A 22,935-nucleotide genomic window follows, 5' to 3' on the forward strand; every position below is an offset into this window, starting at 1 on the left:
GTTTGTTAATGCACTACACAACTGTGGTGTTATCTATGAAACTCCTGAGGATGAACACCTGAAAGGCTTGGATAACGGCCTTTATTTAATTGACAATGATGTTACCTCCTTCGATGACCACTGGCCTTGAGCAGTTCTGGAGAATGTCCATGCTCTCCAAGCCAGAGCCAGTGCATCTGTGTGAATATCCTGGGTGGGAGTAGGTGGGTGGAACGGTAGTCTTGTATTGAGCTGGATTTGAGAAACTCACTACTGCAACTCTTTCTTCAGAAAGTGCAAAAATGGGATTTAGATGTCTAGTGGGGAGCAGTGCTGAGACCACTTGGTATATATATTGCTAGATATATTTGTATTTTTTTGTGCAGATTTTGTGCAGATAAAACCCAGATAAAAGTAGCTGAAGAAGTAGCTGAACAGGAACCAGAGGTCCAGAGATCATAGATATATAGTTACTGAGGAGTTTCCAGCCAACCACAGACAACACAAGAAATAATTTTTGAGAAATAATTTTTTTGGGGTTGATGATGTTATGAGTAGGGTTTTGAGGTGAGGGGTTTGTGGTAAAAAGAGAAGATCCAGGTACTTGAAAGGTAAGATTTTTTTCTGTTTTTCTGTGCAAATGCTGGTGCTGTGTAAAAAAAAGCAAAAAAAAAAAACTGGGCAAAAGACCAAAAGACCAAAGGGAAGTAAAACAGTGTGAAGAACAGAAGATGAGAGAAAAGAACAACTTCCCCTCTTATAAAGGTGATGGGGATTGCAGGGTATGCAGGTTTCAGTGTAGGGGTACTAGGTAGGTAGCCTGGAACTGGAAGGATGAAACTACTTTTTCATTTTGAAAGCATTTTGAAAGGAAGAGTAGAGAGTTGGAGAGGACACATCATATATATAATAATATAAGCCCTCCTCCTCCCCTGGAGGAGAAAATGAGAAATGAAACCTTTTTCCCAACTAGAGGTGGAACAAGCTCTATTGTTTCCTGTAAGAGAAGGTCCTGAATGAGGGCTGGAATGAGGTGGGCCTGATTGGGTGCAGAAATTCCTTCTGATGAGGAGATCCCTTCCATTTTTTTTTTTTTTGTGTTGAAGGATGGAAGGCTAGACATCTAAAGTGACAAATTCCGAAGATGGGAGGGACACAATGCATCTTTTGAACAGGGGCAGGGGTGGACAATCATGATTTTACCGTTCTCCTCCAAAGTTTTGAAAATCTCAGATGCAGTAGGGCCAGACAAAAGCTCCCTATGAAGAGGGGAGTCCAGAAGCTTGGCCTTAATGTCCTCCAGGATGGACTGGAAGTGAAGCAAACTAAATTTGCAGCTGACAGCTCCAGTGGCTTCGGCCCTGGATGATGCTTCTGCAGATCACAGCTGCACTGTATAGAATTTTTGACTACTTGTGCAGCTTGATTGACCATGGGTACCACAAGTACATTATGCTAAGAATCCTTTCAATCAGCCACAGTTTTATTTAATTCCACCACAATGGATAAAAGGTCTTTTGTCAGAGTCCAGTAATTTTGGGCCCTAAAGGCCAAGGTGGCAAAAGTACAGACTTTTTAACATAGCTAACCATGGCCCTACTATCTCTATCTGATGGCAACACATTAGCTGAGGTATCAGCTTGGTGGTCTTATCAATGGAGAAGGAAAACTGAAGAATCCACTGCAGTTTTTTTTTTTGAGAAACTACGTCGTCAGGGAGCTTATAAAATCTGTTAGGCATTTTGGGAGCTGGAGGTTGGGAATAAGAGGAAGTGGTGGATGCAAAACCATCCAAGAAAGGCCTCTAAAACAGAGAGGACAGACATAGGTTTTTGAGCCCCTACCCTAAGCAAATCATATTAAATGTTTTTGTACATCTGTAACTTGTATTTATTCCTATCCAAAGTGTTGCATCATTCTAGTAATGGCCTCTCCAAAGGAAATCTCTTCTATAAGGAAGTCAAGGGACCAGGTGTCTTCATCATCTGAAGCAAGTTGTCTTGAAGAATGTATGTGAGATGAATAAGCTAAGGAATCCTCCTTGGAATCAGACTCTTCCACCTCTTCCTCACATGAAGACTCATATGGCCTCTTTTGGGGTGGGGCATAGGAGGGAGCAGAGAAGGAAGGAGGCTTCAGAGACAAAATTACCTTGTACAGGTTTTGAGAAAATTTGAGCCATTCCTTTTCCTGAGAAATTCAAGGTGGAGAAACATATTGTTTTTTTGTGTTTTTTTTTTTTTTTTTTGAGTATGACGTCCGCCCTAACAAAATGTGATGGTTTGGAACCCTGACCGTCATCAATTACAGTACCAGCTACCTTTTCCCTAACAAGGGCATACCCTCTGGTCCCTCTGCAATCACCATTCTAGGTTTCCCTTTCTGTACCAAAGTGACAGGTTCAGTCGTATCGGACATGCGAGAAGCAGACATCATTCCAGACTCTGGCAGAGTCGTAGCAGCAGGCATTTCAATGGGAAGTGGATGCATCACGGATTCCTGCCGCATCTCAGCATGAACATCTGAATCAGACTGGACAGCTGAAGATTCAGGCTTACATTTTTCTTACCTTCCTTTTGGGTGCTAGTGGGACATGCAAGGAGGACTTCTCCATCTTTGTTTGCCTGAGTCATTTCAGACGATGGGCATTTAAGTATTTAAGGAAGAAAGGCTGGTACAAAGGATTTTTGGGAAGAATAATTGGCAGATGTTGCAAATTCTGTAATCATGTTCAGCCTCTAAACAAAACCGACATTGTGAGTGTTGATCTTTATAAGGCATCTGACTACCACAGTCTCACCTCCCTCTCTTAACTGACATTAACAAATCTTTTGTACACCGACAATAAAAAAGAAGATTCGTCAATGGGGCACTTACCTTGGTAAGTGTAGGCAAAGGCAACAGCAATGATGACACGGTTAACAGGCTTATTGGAGTGAAGAACATGCATTCGGACTAGCAGCAGGGTAGTCTGAGGATCTTGCATTCCCATGTGGGCAAGATAACACATCAATACTGGGATAATGCAACAGTGATCAATGGAAAGACATCAATGATGATTCAGGGAGAATCAAAATAAAAATAAACACCACTACTGCTGATTAATTTGAAGCAAAATAAGCAGAGCAGGGCAATGCTAGTATCTGCATTCCCGAACAATGCAATATAGTGCAGTTAATACAGAACATTTATGACTGATCAGAGGCAGAAATAAAGGTGGGAGGAATCCTTCTTAACAGTCTGTATTTGAACAGAGGGACCAGGCAAGAATGTTCTCTTTCCCTTCTCTTACTTGCAGAACACTTGTGACCACTGTTTAAAAAGACAGAGATTTGCAAATCCAAGGATATAAGTGGTGGGATACTCAAGTAAAAATAATTCTGCTTGCTTATGACATTATCTTGTATTTGACAAATTCTGGATAAGACATTACGGTGCTGTAGGATATTTCAAGACAGTTTCAAGTATTTTCAGGATATAAAATAAATGAAGGTAAAACAAAGGTTATAAAAGTAAATTATGTGCCCTACCCATGAAATTAGTTCAACAATACCCTTATATTTAATGTCTTGTACTGATGATGTATATTCTTTCTTGTATTCTACTACGTTAGAGCTTTTCTCCATGGGTCTCTGCTAAAAGTGGCCTCCTTCCCCAGTCACACAACAAGCTCCCTGACCTGCAGGTCAAAAACTTACTTTGATTTATCCCATTACGTCACCACCCCTTTCAGCTTATTTGTTCCAAACAATATGGGTCCTTTGTTAATTTCCTCCAGTTACTTCCTACTATATTATTTTATTATTTGGTCAATTACTTATACCAGATTTAACCAAATTTTATATTACCACTCAATGGGCTAATATAAATGAAGGCAAAACAACAGAAAATTGTTTCTTCCAGCACTGAGTATTTTAGGCATGCAAATTTAAGAAACAAATTTTGACTGGGAAACTTCTCGTACTCTATTATAAATTATCAACATATGATAATGATCATATATTTTAAAACTGGCCAAACTTCCTATGGTCAAATCATAATTCACAACAAAGCAGGAAATGCTCTTGACTCTAAAATTGTATCTCAAAATCCTGGAATTCAATTTTCCCTCAAATTACATTCTAAAAACGCACACATCTTTAAAGATAAAACTATTCCTGCTATTCCTCAAGCTAAATTATTCCTAAAGTACCTCTCTTATATACATACATATATACATACTAGTGACTTTCTCTTTTCTCTTATTTTTTTTTTGTCTTCTACTCTTTTTATAAAAAATGTATATAATTATGTCTGACCTAATGTACTACATAACTACAACCAATGATAATGTTTCTGCAAAAATACCTTATTTTAGAACTATATGCTTTATTCACTGTCACTTTGTATGTAATGCTGTTAAAGTTACCTGAGCTTTCTGTATGTTGTACAAGAACCACTGTAAATAGTTCTCGGGGAGCTTTGTATGTAATGTTGGTAAATGTTACCTGAAAATTCTGTACAGTGTATATGTATTACTGTTATTATTTCTCATGGTGTTTTTTTCCTCCCTGGGGCTCTGCTGAAAAGAAACTCATTTGCCCAGTTGGACTTTCCTGTAAACAAGTGGAAATAAGTACTACAGTTTGTAATGTATAAAATATTCTGGATGTTGACATGTTTTGTCTCATATGACCATTACATGCTCTTGTTTATTTCATTATGTATCCATAAAACCAACAGAAATAGATGCTGGTGGGGGGACACATACCCAACCAGGTAGAACAGACAGCCAACAGCAAGCATGAAAAAGCACTTTTGGAGACTTCCTACAAATAAACTTCACTACCTAAATTCAGCACAGTGTAAGATAATGCCTTTCATTCAGAAGCTTAAGTGAAAAAAATGATCTACACAGTTCTGGTAAGAAATCTTGTAGTTGTGTAAAAGATATGTGGGCTACTCACTTTTGTACTGGATAGCATATACCAGGGGTTTGTAACCTGTGGCTCCTCCACCCACCCCTCTGCAGTGGCTCCCTGCAGCTTTGAAAAATAATGGCCACACACACACATACACACACACACACACACACACACACACACACACACACACACACACACTGAAAGAGTGATCAAGCAATAGTTAAATATTGCTCTTATAAACTTGGAAACTTGCTAGAATAACATGATTTCTGTTGCCATGCATTCCACACACACACAGCGATCGAGCAATCCCCTGGCAGCAGCATCACCTGAAAGATTTCCATACCTCTGAAAGTCTTACCACAAGAAATCTGGAAAGAGACACAAAGGGGGAACAAAGGAACAAAAATAGGGATAGACTTTAAATATGGTTCTTATAAACTTGCTAGAATAACATGGTTTCTGTTAACATGCATTTTACACACACACACACACACACACACACACACATACACACACACACACACACACACACACGCGTGTGTGCAGGCACAGTTACCTCTCAACTAGATTTACACAGACTGCCCCGACTTTTGCCTTATATTTTTGGTATTTTTCTCATGCAATTGTGTGTTTCTGGCAAATCATTGAGGGCTGAAGTCAGAAAAAATGGACAGACATTTGAGCTTCTGACTTCATAACCTTCAGAAAATTCATGCTAATGCAAAATTTGCTATTCTATCAACTTTTTAAGTTTGTAAGAGCAATATTTAAAAAGTGTCCCTATTTTTGGGCCTTTGTGTCCCACTATTTATGGCTTCCTCCAGATTTCTTGTTCTAAGAGGTCGAGAGATATGACGCATACAGAGAGCAATCAAGCAATCCCAACAAAGGAACAAAAATAGGGACAGATTTTAAATATTGCTTTTATAAACTTAGTTCTTTTATATTTAGTATAACAGCTATGTATAAAACTTTATACGCTGGGTTATCTTAATTTTAGGAGTCAAATAGGTTTAGTGGCTCATGATAAATTTTATTTGGTGGGAGAAGGGCCAAAATGGCTCTTTTGATAGTGAAGGTTGCAGACCCCTGGCATATACCACACAATGATGACGTAAGGAAGACGAAGCTTTCATTACATGCTGCAAAAAAATTCTCATGCAACTTAAAGGAAAGCTCCACCCTAGTACTAAAAAAAGTTTTTTCTCTCTATCTGTTTCCTGACCTATTTTAACACCTCAGAATCACTCTATAAGCGCTTTATTTGTAATTTTAGCCTGTTTTCCACAACATGGCTACCAATGGGGCTTGATGCAGCCATGTGATCTTGTACTCCCCTTCAAACCTTTCTCTTTCCCATAATACTTTGTATGACTCATGCCAGACATAAGGAAGTAACTTTGAATTTCCATGCCATTGACATATAATGGTGTTTGGGAGGGTCACTGTTATTGTCTTTACCATCCTTTCCTAAAATAGGTCAGGAAACAAAGGTAGAGTGAAAAAAAAGTTTTTTTTTAGTTCTAGGGTAGAGTTTTCCTTTAACTTTTTACTGCACACTCATTTTGTTTTCATATTATACTAATTTCCTCAATCACAATAACGTTCAAAGCAGGCAGCTCATACAAAAAACAACCATGTTTACAAGCTTCTACAACCATAGCATGTCATATAAAAATTCTGGTCAACATGTGAACCACCATTCCCCCTTGTTACTTTATACTTGAAAATTTAAGACAGTTAATACTTTATGAAGTACACTCATAAAAACAGAAAAGTAAGAAAACACAAATGTGCAATGCCTACAATACACTAGTTATATTATGGCCTAAGATACATCACTTCAACACATCTGAGTACAAATCATCTCCTGCTATATACAAAGATAACCATCTTCAGATTGCTGCTTATGATTTAGCAGCTTAATGTGATCTAACAACCCATCTGTGGCTTTAGATAATTTTCAACATACCAGTTTTAACAAGTTCCTGGATTAGGTCCTCCTTCATGCGAATATTAATAGCAAGTTCTCTAATCTTCTGTTGAGCTTGCAATAACCTCCACTCAGTTTTTTCCTGAACTGCACGTCCATGTACTTCAGAACTCCTCCTTACGAAGGGAACTTGATAACCAAAATATAAAACAAATAATGTTTAATCTGGGATCAAAAGAAAAAAAAAATCACTGTTTAGTCCAAGATGATGAACATTAGTGTATGACTACTCGAGATTTAGTTCACAAAGACAGACCAAATGAACACATTTGTTAGGCCTTTTTCCTTACAATAGTTTTCCCAAAAATCACAGCCTAACAAGCACATAAGGATACTATGCACATTCCAAAAACATCCAATCAAAACAAAACTGATTCCTAAGTTTAACTATAATGCAAATAATTTTAATTGAAAGTGTATTTAACTTATCAATTTGTTAATCGCGTAAGTTAACTGGTTTGTTGCTGACCCTTATTAACCACAATCCAGACTGCAAGGGCAAAAGTAAATGCAATTATACATGGAAACTTCAGGTAGCCAATCTATCAGCATGTTTTTTGGGAGGAAAGAGGAATATATTGGGAAAAGCCACAGAGAGACACAGGGAGAATATGCAAACTCCACACAATCAGTGACAAACCCTGGACTGTTGAGGTGTGAGGAAGGGATCTTATTCAATATACCAAAGTGCTACCCTCTCCTAGAAACTGTTTAAAATAATGCTACAAATTTCAACAGCTTTTAAAAGCAAATATGCACACTGTTTTTATACTAAGACATCAAGCAAAATGTTACAGAATAGAGATGATTCCCAGTCCATTGCTTCTGCATTTGTTTAATATTAGGGCTACCAAGTTCTACAATTTGCAAGAACATTTTTAAGGAAAAGTGGTTTATTAGTTTTCTGCAATCTCTATGAAATTTAAATGGTACAAGAAAATGAGATGATGGCATAAGTAAGTAAAAGTTATGTATCTACCATAACAAAAGAGGTGTGCCGAGTCTATCTTTCTCTACCTATAGGACTTTGGCTGATCAGCATCTAAATTTTTCCAGGGCACAATTCTATGTGCAAAATGCCCTCTCACCTGATCTCTGTTAGCTGACAAAAGACAGAACACAAGAGTAAGCCGATGAAGGAGACAAAAGCTCTCTTGGAGCAACATCCATATAGCTTCAAAAAGGCAGAATAAGGAGGGTGGAATCACAGATGAAGGCACATCTAATCCTACAAATCTATGGCTATGGTAAGCACATAACTTTTATAAATGATAGGACCGATTCTTCTTCCTCTACCTATAGGGCAGAGTTCCAAACATAAACTTACTGGGAGGATCATCAAAAAAGGAGTCTGACAGATGCAGCCACAAGAATATAAATTTGAACTATGTGACCTAAAAATATCCCAAAAGGCAGCATCTTCAGCAGGACTTGAACTAGAGATAACTTATCTACAAATGTTTCAAAAGAAAAAGGATGACTAATACTAACAGTCACTCAAGAACACATGACCGGTGAAAAACTACAAGCCCTTCAATCCAGTGATCAAGAACAAATTCACATTATACTGTCACACAGAGTAATGTGGCTATAAACATAATAAACAATGTCCCTGGACACAGAGCGAAAACTGGTGCAGCAGAATTTGGTACAATGAGAACAAATGAGAGAGTGATGCACAGCCTAAATACAGTATGCTGTCAAGTCCCTGGAAGGCCAAGCTTAAAGATAGGCAAGGTGCAACACCAGCAAAAAGATGACAAAGTAGGAAGAGGAATGTAGTAAGTTCACAGAGAAACACCACAGGGCATCATCAATAAATCCCCCATCAGTTGAGGTCAGTTCAGGTTGGACGGTTTGGATACAGAGCCAGAGAGGCAAAACTGCACTGGTTTGGACGTGCTGAGGAGGGATGCTGGGTATGTTGGGAGAAGGATGCCAAGGATGAAGCTCCCAGGTAAGAGGAAAAGAGGAAGGCCTAAGATAAGGTTTATGGATGTGATTGATGACAGGACATGCAGATGGTTGGTATGACAGAGCAAGATGCAGAGGACAGGAGGAAATGGAAACAGATGATCCACTGTGGCAACCCCTAACAGGAGCAGCCGAAAGAAGAAGTCTGACACAAACGGGAACTGCCTATGGCCTAATACAAATATAAGTATTACACATGTGACAGGAATTCTCAATAACAGAGAAGAATCTGGAAATGAATCACAGAATTACCTTAAAAGCAATCCACCAGAAGGATGACAATGGAGACACTCTGGGCCCAACTACAACATAAAGTGCAAGGACAATAACAGAAAAGCTCTTTTGCAAAGATGAATCTGGTAAAGCAACAGAAAAGTTAATAAAAGACTTTGTATGCTATTCAATCTGACTGACACTTTATACTGGCTAAGAGAATGGCTTGGGTATTGCCAAAATGGACAGATATGGACCTGAGAAATGAATACGTTATGCACATATTAGAAATTTGGATTTCTCTGGTCTATGTCCAGACACAAACAGCTAGTGACAGCAACAAACTTCCTACAAACTCGAATTCCTGCCTATCATAAATCTTTCCTTTTAGGGAATTCTCCAGATTGAGTATGCCCCATTATAGAACTATAAGCTCTAAAAAAAAAAACCTGAAGACAATTTATGCCCTCCAAAACATCATGTCAAATCTCTCAGGGAAGACAATTAGGAGGAGGATGGTGAGCAGGTTGTTCTACTTTCCAAAACAGAGGCCAGAGAAATCTAATGTTCCAGGCAAAGAAGCAACAGGACAGATTCCCTAGCCAATGTGGGTAGCCTAGTTCTGTACGCCTTCAAAATGGTTGTTCCAGAAGAAGCCCTTGTTCTGGGGACAGATTCAAGGCTGTAATGCTTAGCATAGATATGCAAGTAAGACAAAGCGACCACTGTTGTAATATCCTGAAGCAGAAGATTTTGTAGAAAGGGTTCTATCCACGTCCACAACCTAACAGACTGCACCTCTGGTGGGATAGTTAACTCCTTGCCCACCTTGCTGTAACAGACGATGAAGCAGTTTGTAATCTACTATACTAATGTAACCTTGGAAAAAGTCTAAGCTAACTGCTGAAAACCTAACAAAAAGCTGTTCATCTTCCATAAATTCCTACATAGAGTCAAAATACAAACCCAGTTGTCTATGAACATCCAAACAATGCAGAAGGTACTCCCCTTAATACAGTAAGTTGGAAAATATGGGCAAATGACTACACTGATTCAAATTAGCCTGAAAATTAACACTGGGTAGAAAGGACAGCTTTAGTCTGACAGATTGATCTATCCTGACAGAAAATATAACAGTATTTTGAGGACAAGAAATTCAACTCTGAAATCTGTCTTGACAAAGTTATGGTCACAAGAAAAACTGCCTTCCATGACAGAAATTTAACAAATGCTATGCTGGCTGGTTTAAAAGGGAGGTCTCATTAAGGCCTCTAATACAAAATTCATAACTCATGCAAGTTCTAGTCTAGTGGAGGAGGATTAAGAATGAAAGATGCCTTTAAGAAATGCTTTATGAGATCAGTGAACAGCCAAAGAGTGGCCCAAAAAGCCTTGATGAAAGTCTCAGACAGCTGCTAAGTGAACTTTGATTGAGAAGAAGCTAGCTCCTTTGTTGTACAACTCAGGAAGATAAGGACCACCTTTAATGGTGCTAACATTGGGGAGATGTTTCTGCCCTGGGCCCACAATGAAAACTTTTTTCTATTTGCCTTTGTAAATCTTTTTGGTGGAGTTCTTTTGAAAGGGCTTAAGGTCCATGACCTCAAGAGGGAACTGAAAAAACAAGCAGTTAGACTGCAGGATTTAATGTCAAGATGAGGCATTCCATAAGTGAGAGATAGCAGAGTGAGGCTTTTTAGAAGGAGGAGGAGTCTCTTCCTTAAATGAGGCCACAGCAAAGGAAAAGTCTGGCAAAGCCAGAAGGTTCTATGAGACTAAGGTTGGCCTTGAATGCTTTGACATTCTGCTAAGAGTTTTTGAATCAATGGAAGAGCAGGGAAGACAAAGAAGACATGGGGGCCAATCGTGGGAGAATGCATATCTTGGCGACTGTCCCACTGGAGGAACTATGCTGAAAATCAAGGGGTACCTGACACTGAATCATGAAGCAAAAAGATTGCAGCAAGGTTGTCCCCACTTCCTGAAAATACTGCAAGCCATTCTGATATTAATAGAAAATCTGTGGGAAGCACACCATCCAAAGTATGTTCACTGCTACAAAACCAATTAGCATTCCCACATGCTCACTGATTCTCTACACAGTGGATAAGACTGGGTCCCCCCTTGCTTGCTGATATAGCATACCACTGCCAAGTTGTCTGACTGTATAATAACTGCACCTTGAGGAAGCATGCCCTAAAATGCCTAAAACATTAGGATTGTCTTCATCTCAAGAACACTGTTATGCAAGGATGACTCTTTCTGCAGTTCACAAACCTTGCACCATCTTGTCAAAGATGTGCTCCCCCCACCCACCCAAAGAAGCACCTATGGTTAACTGTTACATTGGGAATTGGCTTGGTGAATGGAGATCCGGTTGTCAAATCATGTCGACAAGTCCACCACTGTAGACTTCTCAACTGCCCTTGACAATCTAATTGTGTGATACACTGGTTGATAAGATTGATCCCAATGAATTCAAAGTGTCCACTGCAATATCCTCATGTTAAGCCTGACATGAGGAACCATTTGGGTTTAAGCTGTCATTAAGCCTAGTACCTTTAGAATGTCTGCTGCAGACAGTATGTCCTGAAGTAGCAGAAATTAAGACCTACTATGGCTGAGACTTTTTCTTGAGGTAACCTTTCCAGCAGATTCAGAGTGTTGTTTCAACAGCCTGTACAAAACAGAAGCTAGAATGGCTACAAACTGGAATTTAGGTTGATGGTGATCCCAAATGGAGGTGACAAGTGGAGTAAAAAAAATGTCTAGCTTTGATCAGTCCCTCCACAGATGTAACTACCAGAAGCCAATCATCCAAGTACAGAAAAAAAACAGTCTCCCTAGGAGATGCATGTTAGTTGTGAATGGTGCCATACATCTGATGAGCACTGCGCGTGTGTGTGTGTGTGTGTGTGTGTGTGTGTGTGGGGTCAAATAAAAGGGCTTGAAACTGAAAATGACTGGCTCCTACCTGAGCAGTCTGAGATCTATAATCAGCCTAAAGTCCCTTTTTTTGGTGGGGGAGACACTAAAAAGTGTAAAAATCCAGATCCTCTCTGGTCTGGCAAGACCTCCTGGACTGCTCTTCTGCTGAGGAGGGCTTACACCTCCTTTACTGCTGCTTCCTTCTGACTGGGTGGCACTAAGAAATTGACAGGTTTGGACAGGTGGTGATGTGGAAAAGAGAAAGAAAAAGTACAGTTGTGTACGCTTACATAGATGTTTAAGTGTAATGACTGTTGCAGTCATCACACTTGGGTTTATCTGCCTGCAGGGTAGCCCTCAGTCGGCCCAAATACCAGAGACTTAATATTTCTGCATCTGTTGCTGTCACTCCAGGACTGACGTCAGGTCGTCAGGGGTATAAAAACAGGAGACCACAATAGGGAGCTAAGTTATGGTGGGAAAATCACCACCAGTAAAAATTAAATACCAATACCAATATCCCTGCAAGGGGTGAGTAATGTACATGGAGAGGGGAGAGAGAGAGAAAAGGGGGCTGGAAGGAGGGAAAAGTACAGTTTTGTACCTACCATAAATGTAGATGTTCGAGTGTATACCCTGCTGCAGTCATCACACTTGGGTTATCCTGCCGTCAGGCGGTCCCGCAGTCGGCCCGAATTCCAAAGTCTTGGTCCGGCGTCGGCTGCTGTCGCTTCTTCCCTGACGTCAGAGCGCCAGGGGTATATCAGAGGCATCCAACGCCATTTTCTTCAGTTTTTCTTGCCCCAGATGTCAGGTGCCCCTAATAGGTAGGCAAAACATATATATATATATATATATATATATATATATATATATATATATATATGGAAAAATAAAACAAAAACCCTTAGGCACAAGCAAATACACCACAGAGGTAGTATAGAATAGAGTGGTAGAGATAAGTTCAGCTAGTTCAGAGGGGATGGAGGGAGGGTAACCTGGACTGCAGCAAGGTATACACTCGAACATCTACATTTATAGTAGGTACAAAACTGTACTATGTTCATCGTGTTACCCTGCTGCAGTCATCACACTTGGGTAGAATCCCAAAGCTAAGGATGGGAGGTGGAGTCAAACAGGGTTAGAGGAGGCTAGAAGGCCCTGCAAAACTGCAGTGGCGAAGCCAGCTCTAGTCTTAGAGTAAAGTGGTAAGTGGTAATGTTTGGTGAAGGTGTGGACTGAACTCCAAGTTGCAGCTTCCAGAATATCCTTGGTTGGCACCCCCCTGAGGAAGGCTGTAGATGTAGCTGCTGCCCTGATAGAGTGGGGCCTTATGGTAGCAGGAACTGGTTTTCCATGGTGGGTGTAGCAAAAACGTATGCAATGTCCTATCCATTTGGAAATGGTCTGTTTTGAGATAGCCTTTCCTTGTGATGCTGTAGCATAGGATACAAAAAGCTGGTCAGATTTTCTGAAAACCTTAGTTTTATCCAAATAGTAATGTAGCTGCCTGTGAATGTCCAAGGAATGCAGGAGTCTTTCTCCTTTGTTCTGTGGATTTGGAAAGAAGGTGGGTAAATGGATGGTTTGATTTAGAGCCACACTGGATACCACCTTAGGCATAAAGGAGGGGTTAGTTAGAGAAACTCTGTCTTGATGAAAAATGAGGAAAGGCTCTACTGCCATTAGTGCCTGAAGCTCTGAAACTCTTCTAGCTGAAGTAATTGCTAGCAGCAGGGCAGTCTTCCATGATATAAACTTTAAGTCAGCTGAGAAAGCTGGCTCAAAAGGAGGTAGCGTGAGTTTTTCCAGAACAAAGTTGAGGTCCCAAGTAGGTGTTGGTGCTCTCCTGGGAGGCCTAATGTTTTTGGCCCCTCTGAGAAACTGCCTTAGGAGTGGATGTGAAAATAAGGGAGGATCCGTGTTGTAGTGAGCAGAAATAGCTGAGGCGTGGATTTTAATAGACGAAAAAGAAAGCCCTTTGTGTAACATCTCAGTTAAATATTGCAGGATCTGAGATATGTCAGGCTGAAGGGTATTTTGGCCTTTAGCTTGGTTGCAGGCGCAAAACCTTTTCCATTTGTCTGAGTAGGCTTTCCTGGTGCTGGGCCTCCTGGCCTCCAGAATAACATCCAAAACAGCTTGTGAGAGAGGAGGTGGCTGGTTGCTTAGGTGATTTGCCATGCAGCCAAGTTTAAGGTTTTGAGCTGGCTGTGTAGAATCTGATTGTCTTGCTGTGTGAGCAGGTGGGTAATTTGTGGTAGAATCCATGGTGGGCCCTGGGCCATATTCCTTAGTAGTGGGTACCAGTGCTGGCGTGGCCAGTCTGGGGCAATGAGTATCATTCGGGGTCTCTCCATCCTAACTTTCAGTAGCACCTTTGTGAGAAGGGGTAATGGAGGAAAGGCATACACTGTTAGCATTTTCCAACTGAATGAGAGTGCGTCCACTTTCCAAGCTTGATGGTGAAAAGTCCTTGTGCAAAATTTTGTTAGCTGACAGTTTTGAGGGCTGGCAAACAGGTCTATGTCTGGGAGCCCCCATTTTTGAGCTATTGTTGCGAATACTTGTGGATCCAGTTTCCACTCGTGGGGATCCATGATGTTTCTGTTTAGGTCATCTGCCAATGTGTTCTTTTTTCCTGGCAGGAATTGAGCTTGTAATTGAACTTGGTAAGCCAGTGCTGTGTTCGACAAGGTCATTGCTTGCCTGCATAGAGGGTAGGAGTGTGTACCCCCTTGTTTGTTTATGTACCACATTACTGTGGTGTTGTTTGTCCTTATGATAAGCTGTCCTGGATAAGAGGTCCTTGAAGGCTGTCAGAGCATTTTGTACAGCTAGCATTTCTTTTTGATTGATGTGGAGATTCCTTTGATCTGCAGTCCATTTGTCTTGAATGCACTGTCCTGCCATGTGTGCCCCCCAGGCATAGTCTGATGCATCTGTTGTCATAGTTTGCCTGGCTGGGGGTAGGGTGAAAGGCTGACCCTTGTTGAGGTGACATGCCTGTGACCACCATAGAAACTCCTGTTGAAGGCCGGGAATGAGAGGTATCATTGTTTCCAAGCTGTGGCTGTGTTGAGTCCATATGCTTTTTAGGTACCATTGTAATTTCCTCATAGGCAGTTTTGCAAATGGTATTAGTAGTATGCAAGATGCCATGAAGCCCAAGGCCTGCAGAATTTTTCTTGCAGGGAGTTCGGTCTTTGTTGCCATTGTTCTGAAGTATTGAGTTAATTGTAGTTGTTTGTCTGGCATCAGATAAGCCATCTGGGCGGTTGTATTCAAGCTGGCACCCAGGAATGTCATATTTTGTGAGGGCACTAGTTTTGATTTCTTTTTGTTTACTGTGTACCCTAGGCAACTTAGAAGATGTTTTACAAAAGCCAGGTGTTGTAAGAGAATGTCCTTGCTTTCTGCTTTGATGAGACAGTCGTCCAGGTATGGGTATTTCTCTTTGTCTGCAGTATGCAATTACTGGTGCCAGGCATTTTGTGAAGACCCTGGGCGCAGTAGATAAGCCAAAGGGCAGTGCAGAGAATTGGTAATGGGTTGAACCTGCAATGAAACAGAGGTATCTTCTGCAATTTTGTCTGATAGGGACATGCAGGTATGCCTCCTTGAGGTCCAACGTTACTAGCCAAGCTTTCTTGCCCAACATGGGAAGAAGCTGCTGTAGTGTTAGCATCTTGAATTTGGGTACTTGCAAGAAGGTGTTTAAAATTGAAAGGTCCAGAATGGGTCTCCAAGCATTGTCCTTTCTGGGGACTAGAAAGAGCCTTGAGTAAAATCCTTGGCCTTGCTCCTGTGTAGGTACCAGCTGAATGGCTCTCATGTCCATGAGAGCTGTAATTTGTTTTTGTGCCTCTGCCCATTGATTTTGTGGCAGGTTTGGCATTCCTTTTATCCTTGGCAAGGTGTGGAAATGGAATCTGTATCCGTGTGAGAATGTCTAGGACCCATTAGTCCTTTGTGACGATGCGCCAGCTGTCTGCAAAAAGTGCTAATTTTCCTCCCAAGGGAGCTGCCAAGAGAGTTTTGCTTGGCGGTTTGAGGTTTAAGTCATTGTGTTTGCCTTCTAGTAGTTTGGGACCTGTCTTCTCCTCCCTTCTGTGTTGCAGTGCCCCATTGGCGAGGTTTGTAAGGGATTTGTGCTTGTCCTCTGCCCCTTGGGCGCCTGTATTTACCCCTCTGTGGTCTGTCAGAAGCTGGAAAGGACCAATTTTTTGTTGGCCAATTTCTGCTGAAGCGTGGGGGTTGTACCTGTAAGAAATCTTTGACCGTCTGCATAGATTTTGCCTTATCCTCCATTTTCTTTAAAATGTCCTCTGCTTTAACCGCAAATAAGACATCCTGCTGTAAGGGTGTATCCAGTAACTTTGCTTTAACATGATCAGGCAGAGATTGTTCCTTTAACCAAGCATGCCTACGTATAACAGACCCAGTAACAGCTGCTCTAGAGGAAGCTTCCAAGGCATCAAAACCACATTGTAAAGTACGTTTGCCCACCTGTTCAGCTGCATGCAACAGATCTTGCATTTCCTTGAATTCAGACTGTTGAGGGTGCGTGCCCACCTTTTGTTTTATTTGAGACATTAGGAATTGCTGGTATTTAAGCATGTGAAATTGACAATTTAGTGCTCTCATAGCTAGAGTAGCTGAGGTGTAAACCTTCTTCCCCCACCTATCTAGTGCTCTGGAGTCCCTTTCTGAGGGTACAGGATTTTTAGCCATAGAAGCCTTAGCCCCTTTGGGACCCTGGGAGATCGTCTCTGGATCAGCAACAGGGCTTTTGTAAAGGAATTTGTGTGAGTCAGGCACTCTATAGTATCTATCTGGTTTGGCTGGAGCAGGAGGCAGAGAATCTAGATTTAGACTAGATTCTAAGAAAACTTCATCCACAATGTCCAAAACTGGGGGATAGCAAGTGGTCTGTGCTGGGGGAGTAAGAGAAACTCTCGGAGCCTTTTCTTTGAGTCAGAGTAGTCCTGACCTTCCCAGTGGAAATGTTCCCTCATGGTATGTAAGGTTTCCCCAAAGGAATAATCTTCGGGGGAGAAGCTGAGGGAATGGAGTCTTCAGCATCAGAATCTTCATAAGGGGGGAAGGATTAATCCTGTTCCTCAGAGGAGCCTGAGGAAACAGACGCTTGATCACAGGAGGCATAATCCTCCTCTTGTCTAGGCCTTTTGTCAGTGGGGGGGGTTGGGAACCCCTGATCAAAGAAATCAAATCTTCAGCCATTTTAAGCATCTGTTTCTTAGGCATAGGGCCTTGACCTGGAGACTGAAGTGTAGGCTTTTTTGGTTTTAGAGGAATCTTAAGCTTAGCATAAGATTTTATGGTGAGAGTAGTTGGTCTGAAGACACCTTCAGAAACTGAAGGTGTTTCTACAGCACCGGCTTCCCCTACTGCAATGTCGTTGGTAGGGCCTAAAGAAAATGGCTGCGTCGGCCTAGAACTCTGTGCTGGGGGATCCGAAGCGGTCTGGGGATCCAATTCAGTGGTAGCCAGGGGCTGCATAGGCGCCTCAATGAAAACCAGAGAACCGGCGACCGGCCCAGCCGAGACCTCGGAGTCTGGCTTGGATCTAGGCTGCCTGTCTTTATCTTTGCATTTTTTATGCATGCCGGTAGTCGGTTGCTCCGACAGCATAGTGTAATTAAATTTTCTACCGAAGTAGTGTCGTGCAAAATCAAAGCATCGCTTTATAGTTCGCTTATTGAACCTAGCACAAAACCGACAACCAGTGACGTCGTGGTCTGGGCCTAGGCAAGGTATACAAAAAGAATGAAAGTCCTTATGAGGCATTTGCTTCCCACAAGAAATGCAATTGTTAACTTTTTCTGACATCGGACTGAGGCAAGAAAAGGTTCCCCAACAGGGTACTTAGCTTTGAAGACTTCCGACTGAAACTCGATTCGAAAATCTCAGGTGTCGGCCGACCAGCACTTGCAAACTGCTTCTGCTTCGGGCACCGCACGGCAAGAAAGACTGAAGAAAATGGCGTCGGATGCCTCTGATATACCCCTGGCGCTCTGACGTCAGGGAAGAAGCGACAGCAACCGACGCTGGACCAAGACTTTGGAATTCGGGACGACTGCAGGACCGCCTGACGGCAGGATAACCCAAGTGTGATGACTGCAGCAGGGTAACACGATGAACATCCAGGACTGCAACAGCGAATACACTCTAACATCTAGTTTTATGGTAAGTGTACACAACTGTACTATGTTCTTCGTGTTTCACTGTTGCAGTCATCACACTTGGGTTGATTCCCAAAGCTGAAGGAAGAGTGGAGGCAGTCAAGAAGAGTTTGGGCTGGCTAGTATGCCCTGCAGGACTGCAGATGCAAAACCCGCCCTGGATTTTGAAAATATGTGCAGGTGATAATGCTTGGTGAATGTGTGTATAGAACTCCAGGTAGCAGCCTCCAGAATGTCCCTGGTAAGGACTCCCCTGAGGAATGCTGTAGAGGAGGAAGTTGCCCTAGTGGAATGTGTTCTGACCCCCTGAGGGTTGGTTTTCCGTGGTGTTTGCAGCAGAAATGGATACAGTGTGCTATCCATTTAGAAACTGTTTTGAAATGGCCTTGCCCTCTGCCCCTGGTGCAAAACTGAGCAATAACTGGTCAGATTTCCTGAAGGGCTTAGTCCTATTCAGGTAGAATGTGAGTGGTCTGTGCAAGTCCAAGAAGTGCAGGATCCTTTTCCCCTTTATTTTGCAGATTAGGGAAAAAGGTTGGCAAATGGATAGATTGGTTGAGAGCCACACTGGACACCATTTAGGCATAAAGGAAGGATTAGTCCTGAGGGAAACCCTGTCAGCATGAAAAATAATGAAGGGTTCCACAGCCATCAGTGCTTGTAGCTCAGACACTCTTCTAGCTGAAGTGATGGTCAGAAGTAATGCTGTTTTCCAAGAGAGGAATTTTAACTCTGCTGACACTGCAGCCTCAAAAGGGGGTAGCATGAGCTTTTCTAGTACAAAGTTAAGGTCCCAAGCAGGGGTGGGTGCTCTCCTTGGTGGCTTAAAGTTGTTTGCCCCTCTCAGGAACTGTCTGATGAGAGGATGAGAGAAGAGGGGTGGCTCAGTGTTGTAATGAGCTGAGATGGCAGAGGCATGGATCTTAATGGAGGAGAAGGATAGGCCTCTGTGGAGTAGATCTGCTAAGTAATCCAGGATTAGAGGTAGGGAGGGCAGAGTTGTCACCTCTCCTTTAGATTGAATCCAGCAGCAATAGCTGTTCCACTTATCAGCATAGGATTTCCTTGTACTGGGTCTTCTGGCTTCAAGAATGAAGTCTAGCACCTGCTTGCTTAGACTGGTCACTGGGGGAAAATTCAAGGAATAAGCTAGGCTGCAAGATTCAGGGTTTGCAGTTGCAGATGCAAGATCTGTACCCCCTGCTGAGTGAGGAGGGTCGGGCTCTGGGGTAGGTGCCAGGCTAGCACCGGTGACCGGCTGCGCAGTAGTGGGTACCAGTGCTGGCATATCCAGTCCGGGGCAATGAGGATTGCCCTTGGTCTGTTCTGTCTTATCTTGAGCAGTATTCTTGAGAGAAGAGGCAGAGGGGGAAATGCATAGATTGAGAGGTTTGCCCACTGGATGGATACGGCATCCACTTTCCAGGCCCTGCTGTGAGGTGTCCTGGTGCAGAATTTGCTGAGCTGGTGATTGCAGGGGGAGGCAAAGAGATCCACCTCTGGGGTCCCCCATTTCTGAATCAGAAGGCTGAAGGTGCTGGGCTGTAATTGTCACTCGTGTGGGTCTAGGTGATTTCTGCTTGTCGTCTGCCAGTGAGTTTTGTTTGCCTGGTAGGAACTGAGCTTGCAGATGGACCTGCATTGTCTAAGGCCGTGTTCCACAGGGCCATGGTTAGCCTGCATAGTGGGCAAGAGGGGTTTCGCCCCTGCTTGTTGATGTACCACATAACTGTGGTGTTATCCGATTTTATTAGCAGGGGTCCTGGTGAGAATAGGGATCTGAAAGCTGTTACAGCGTGCTGAACAGCTATAGCATCTCTTTTTGGTTGATGTGTAGATGAATTTGACTTGGGGTCCAGTGGCCCTAAATGCACTTGTCATCCAGGTGTGCCCCCCAGACATAGTCTGATGCATCTGTGGTTAGGGTCTGGGCGGCATGGGATTGAGTAAAGGGAAGTCCTGTGGTTGCATACTGCTGCCCACCAAAGAAACTCTGTCCTTAGACAAGGTATGATAGGAATGACAGTTTCCAGGTCCTGAGAATGTTGGCACCAAAGACTTTTTAAGTACCACTGAAGTTTCCTCATATGCAGTCTGGCATATGGAATTAGTAGGATGCAAGAGGCCATGAACCCTAGGGCCTGCAGATAGGCTTGTTTTTCTGGAGTAAGGAATGCCATCTGGGATGCTGTGCTCAAGCTTGCTCCCAGGAATACAATCTTTTCACTGGGGACTAGTTTTGATTTCTTTTCATTGATAGTGTACCCCAGGGAGGTTAGAAGGTTTTTTTACAAGTGTCAGGTGCTGCAACAGCATCTCCTGTCTGTCTGAATCAGGCAGTCGTCCAAGTACGGGTAAATATGAATTTTTCTCTGTCTGCAGTAGGCAATGGCTGGAGCCAGGTATTTTGTGAATACTCTGGGAGCAGTGGATAAGTCAAAGGGAAATACAGAGAACTGATAATGCATAGATCCTGCCCTGAAGCGTAGGTATTTCCTGCATGAGTCCCTGATAGGGATGTGCAGATAGGCTTCTTTTAGGTCTAGGGTGGCTAACCAGGCATCTTTGGCCAGCATAGGAAGAAGCTGCTGAAGGGTGAGCATTTTGAACTTTGATACCACCAGGAAAGTGTTTAGAATGGAAAGATCTAGGATTGAGCGCCACATGCCCTCTTTTCTGGGTACCAGGAAAAGTCTGGAATCGAACCCTTGACCTATTGGTTATGCAGGAACAGGCTGAATTGCCCCTATGGAGAGCAGGGATTGAATTTGGTTTTGTGCCTCTGCCCACTGGTTTGGTGGAAGGTCTGAGAACCCTTTTGGGGTTGGCAGTGAGTGAAAGCAAAATTTGTATCCCTGGGATACAATGTTGAGGACCCACTGGTCTTTGGTGATGGAAGTCCAGTTTTTTAAATGATGGGCAAGTTTTCCTACTAGGGGCATGAGCAGTTGGGCAGAGGTGGGGAGTGATGTTGAGAAGTCACTGTGAATTCTTTCTGTAAGGGGGTGGCTTAGCACTCCCCGTTTCTGAAGTGGAGACACTCCATTGCTTAGATCTCTGCACACCCTGAGACTGTAGCCTGGGGGGGTCTGTTTCCCCTAGGTCTAGTTTGAGATGGCCTTGAGGGGGCTGGAAAGGATCAATGCTTCGAGGGGAAATGCCTACTGAATCTAGGAGACTGTATTTGCAATAAATCTTTGACTCTCTGCATAGATTTAGATTTTTCTTCCATCTTTTTAAGAACCTCTTCTGCTTTGGTGCCAAACAGATTTTCCTTGTTCAAAGGAACGTCTAGTAATTTTGATTTGACATGGTCTGGCAAGGTCTGCTCCTTAAGCCAAGCATGCCTTCTCAGTACAGAACCAGTGACAGCTGCCCTGCAGGATACTTCTAGGGCGTCAAAGCCACATTGCAAAGTATGCTTGCTGACTTGGCTTGCAGAATGCATAAGCCCTTGTAATTCTTTATTTTCTGCACAGTCTGTAAAGGTAGCTAATTTTTGCTTAATAAGTTCCATGATATGTTGTTGGTACTTTAGCACGTGAAACTGGCAATTCAAAGCCTTAATGGCGAGAGTTGCTGAGGTGTATACTTTCTTACCTCATCTATCTAAAGCTCTGGAATCCCTTTCCTGAAGGGGTGGGATTCTTAGCTGTAGTTGCTTTGATATCTTTAGGCCCCTGGGAGATGACCTCTGGGTCAGCAGTAGGATTTTTGAAAAGGAATTTGTGAGAGTCAGGAACTCTGTAGTACCGGTCTGGTTTCCTAAGAGCAGGGAGTAAAGTATCATGAGTTGGACTGGATTCCATAAAGACATCATCCACAACATTCAGGAGTGGGGGTACTGCTAAAGGCCTATGCTGTGGCAAATCAAGAAATTCTCTGAGTCTCCTTTTAGACTGAGGATAGTCTTGGCATTCCCAGTGAAAATGCTCTCTTAAAGTATGTAAGTTTTCACCAAAAGAAAAATCATCTGGAGGAGAAGCAGAGGGAATAGATTCCTCTGCATCTGAATCCTCATAAGCAGATAAAGGCATGTCTTCATAATCAGATACCTCAGAGTCATCGGACTCTTGGTCTGTTAAAGCTGCTGGGGACAGGTCTCTTTCTCTTAGCAGGGGAAGGCTGGCTTCCCCTAATTAACATAATAAGGTCTTCTGCCATTTTAAGCATTTGATGTTGTGGAAAGGAAGCAGGTGCTTGAGTTTGGGTTGTCGCTTTTTTAGGCATAGCTCGTACTCTTGGCCTTAGAAACTCGGTAGTTTTAGACAGAACTGAAGATGCAAAAGAAGTTGTTGGTTTATGTCGAATATCGGTAGTGCGAAGAACTTCCTCAGAAGCCAGTGCCTGTTCAGCAGCTCCGGACCCATCCAAGGTAGAAACATCTGCAGATTTCGTAGTCGAAGAAGAGTCCCACGGCATACCAGACCCCGAACGGGTCTCGGTAGACACCTTTGAATCCACTGAAGCGGGCATCAGGGGCTGCGAAAGCACCTCACTGAGTTCTATCGAACTGGCGAGTAGCTTAATGGAAGCGTCGTCAGCAGTTTTGGACCTGTGCGGTCTGTCTTTATCCTTACGTTTTTTCAGAAGATCGGTAGTCGGATGGCTTACCGAAGCCATTTTGGAATACGGCGATAGAGAACGAAAGTATTTAGTGACATTAAGGGCCCAACAACGAATAGTTCGAGTATAGAACAAGGCACAAAACCGACAGCGAGGTATGTCGTGGTCT

General features: G+C 42.7%; 1 protein-coding gene across 2 annotated transcripts in view; it reads right to left on the reverse strand.

Annotated features, from left to right (window-relative positions):
* KIF7 (kinesin family member 7) overlaps positions 1–22,935 on the reverse strand; it is a 1,697,985-nt gene that overhangs the window by 949,112 nt on the left and 725,938 nt on the right. For both annotated transcript variants that reach the window (XM_044078207.1, XM_044078206.1), the window contains exon 10: positions 6,859–7,008. In XM_044078207.1, coding sequence (XP_043934142.1) covers positions 6,859–7,008 — 150 coding nt within the window. The remainder of the gene's footprint in view (positions 1–6,858; positions 7,009–22,935) is intronic.

This window comes from Protopterus annectens, chromosome 7.part0, assembly GCF_019279795.1.
Source record: "Protopterus annectens isolate FY-2018-M chromosome 7.part0, PAN1.0, whole genome shotgun sequence".
NCBI classification, from domain to species: Eukaryota; Metazoa; Chordata; order Ceratodontiformes; family Protopteridae; genus Protopterus; species Protopterus annectens.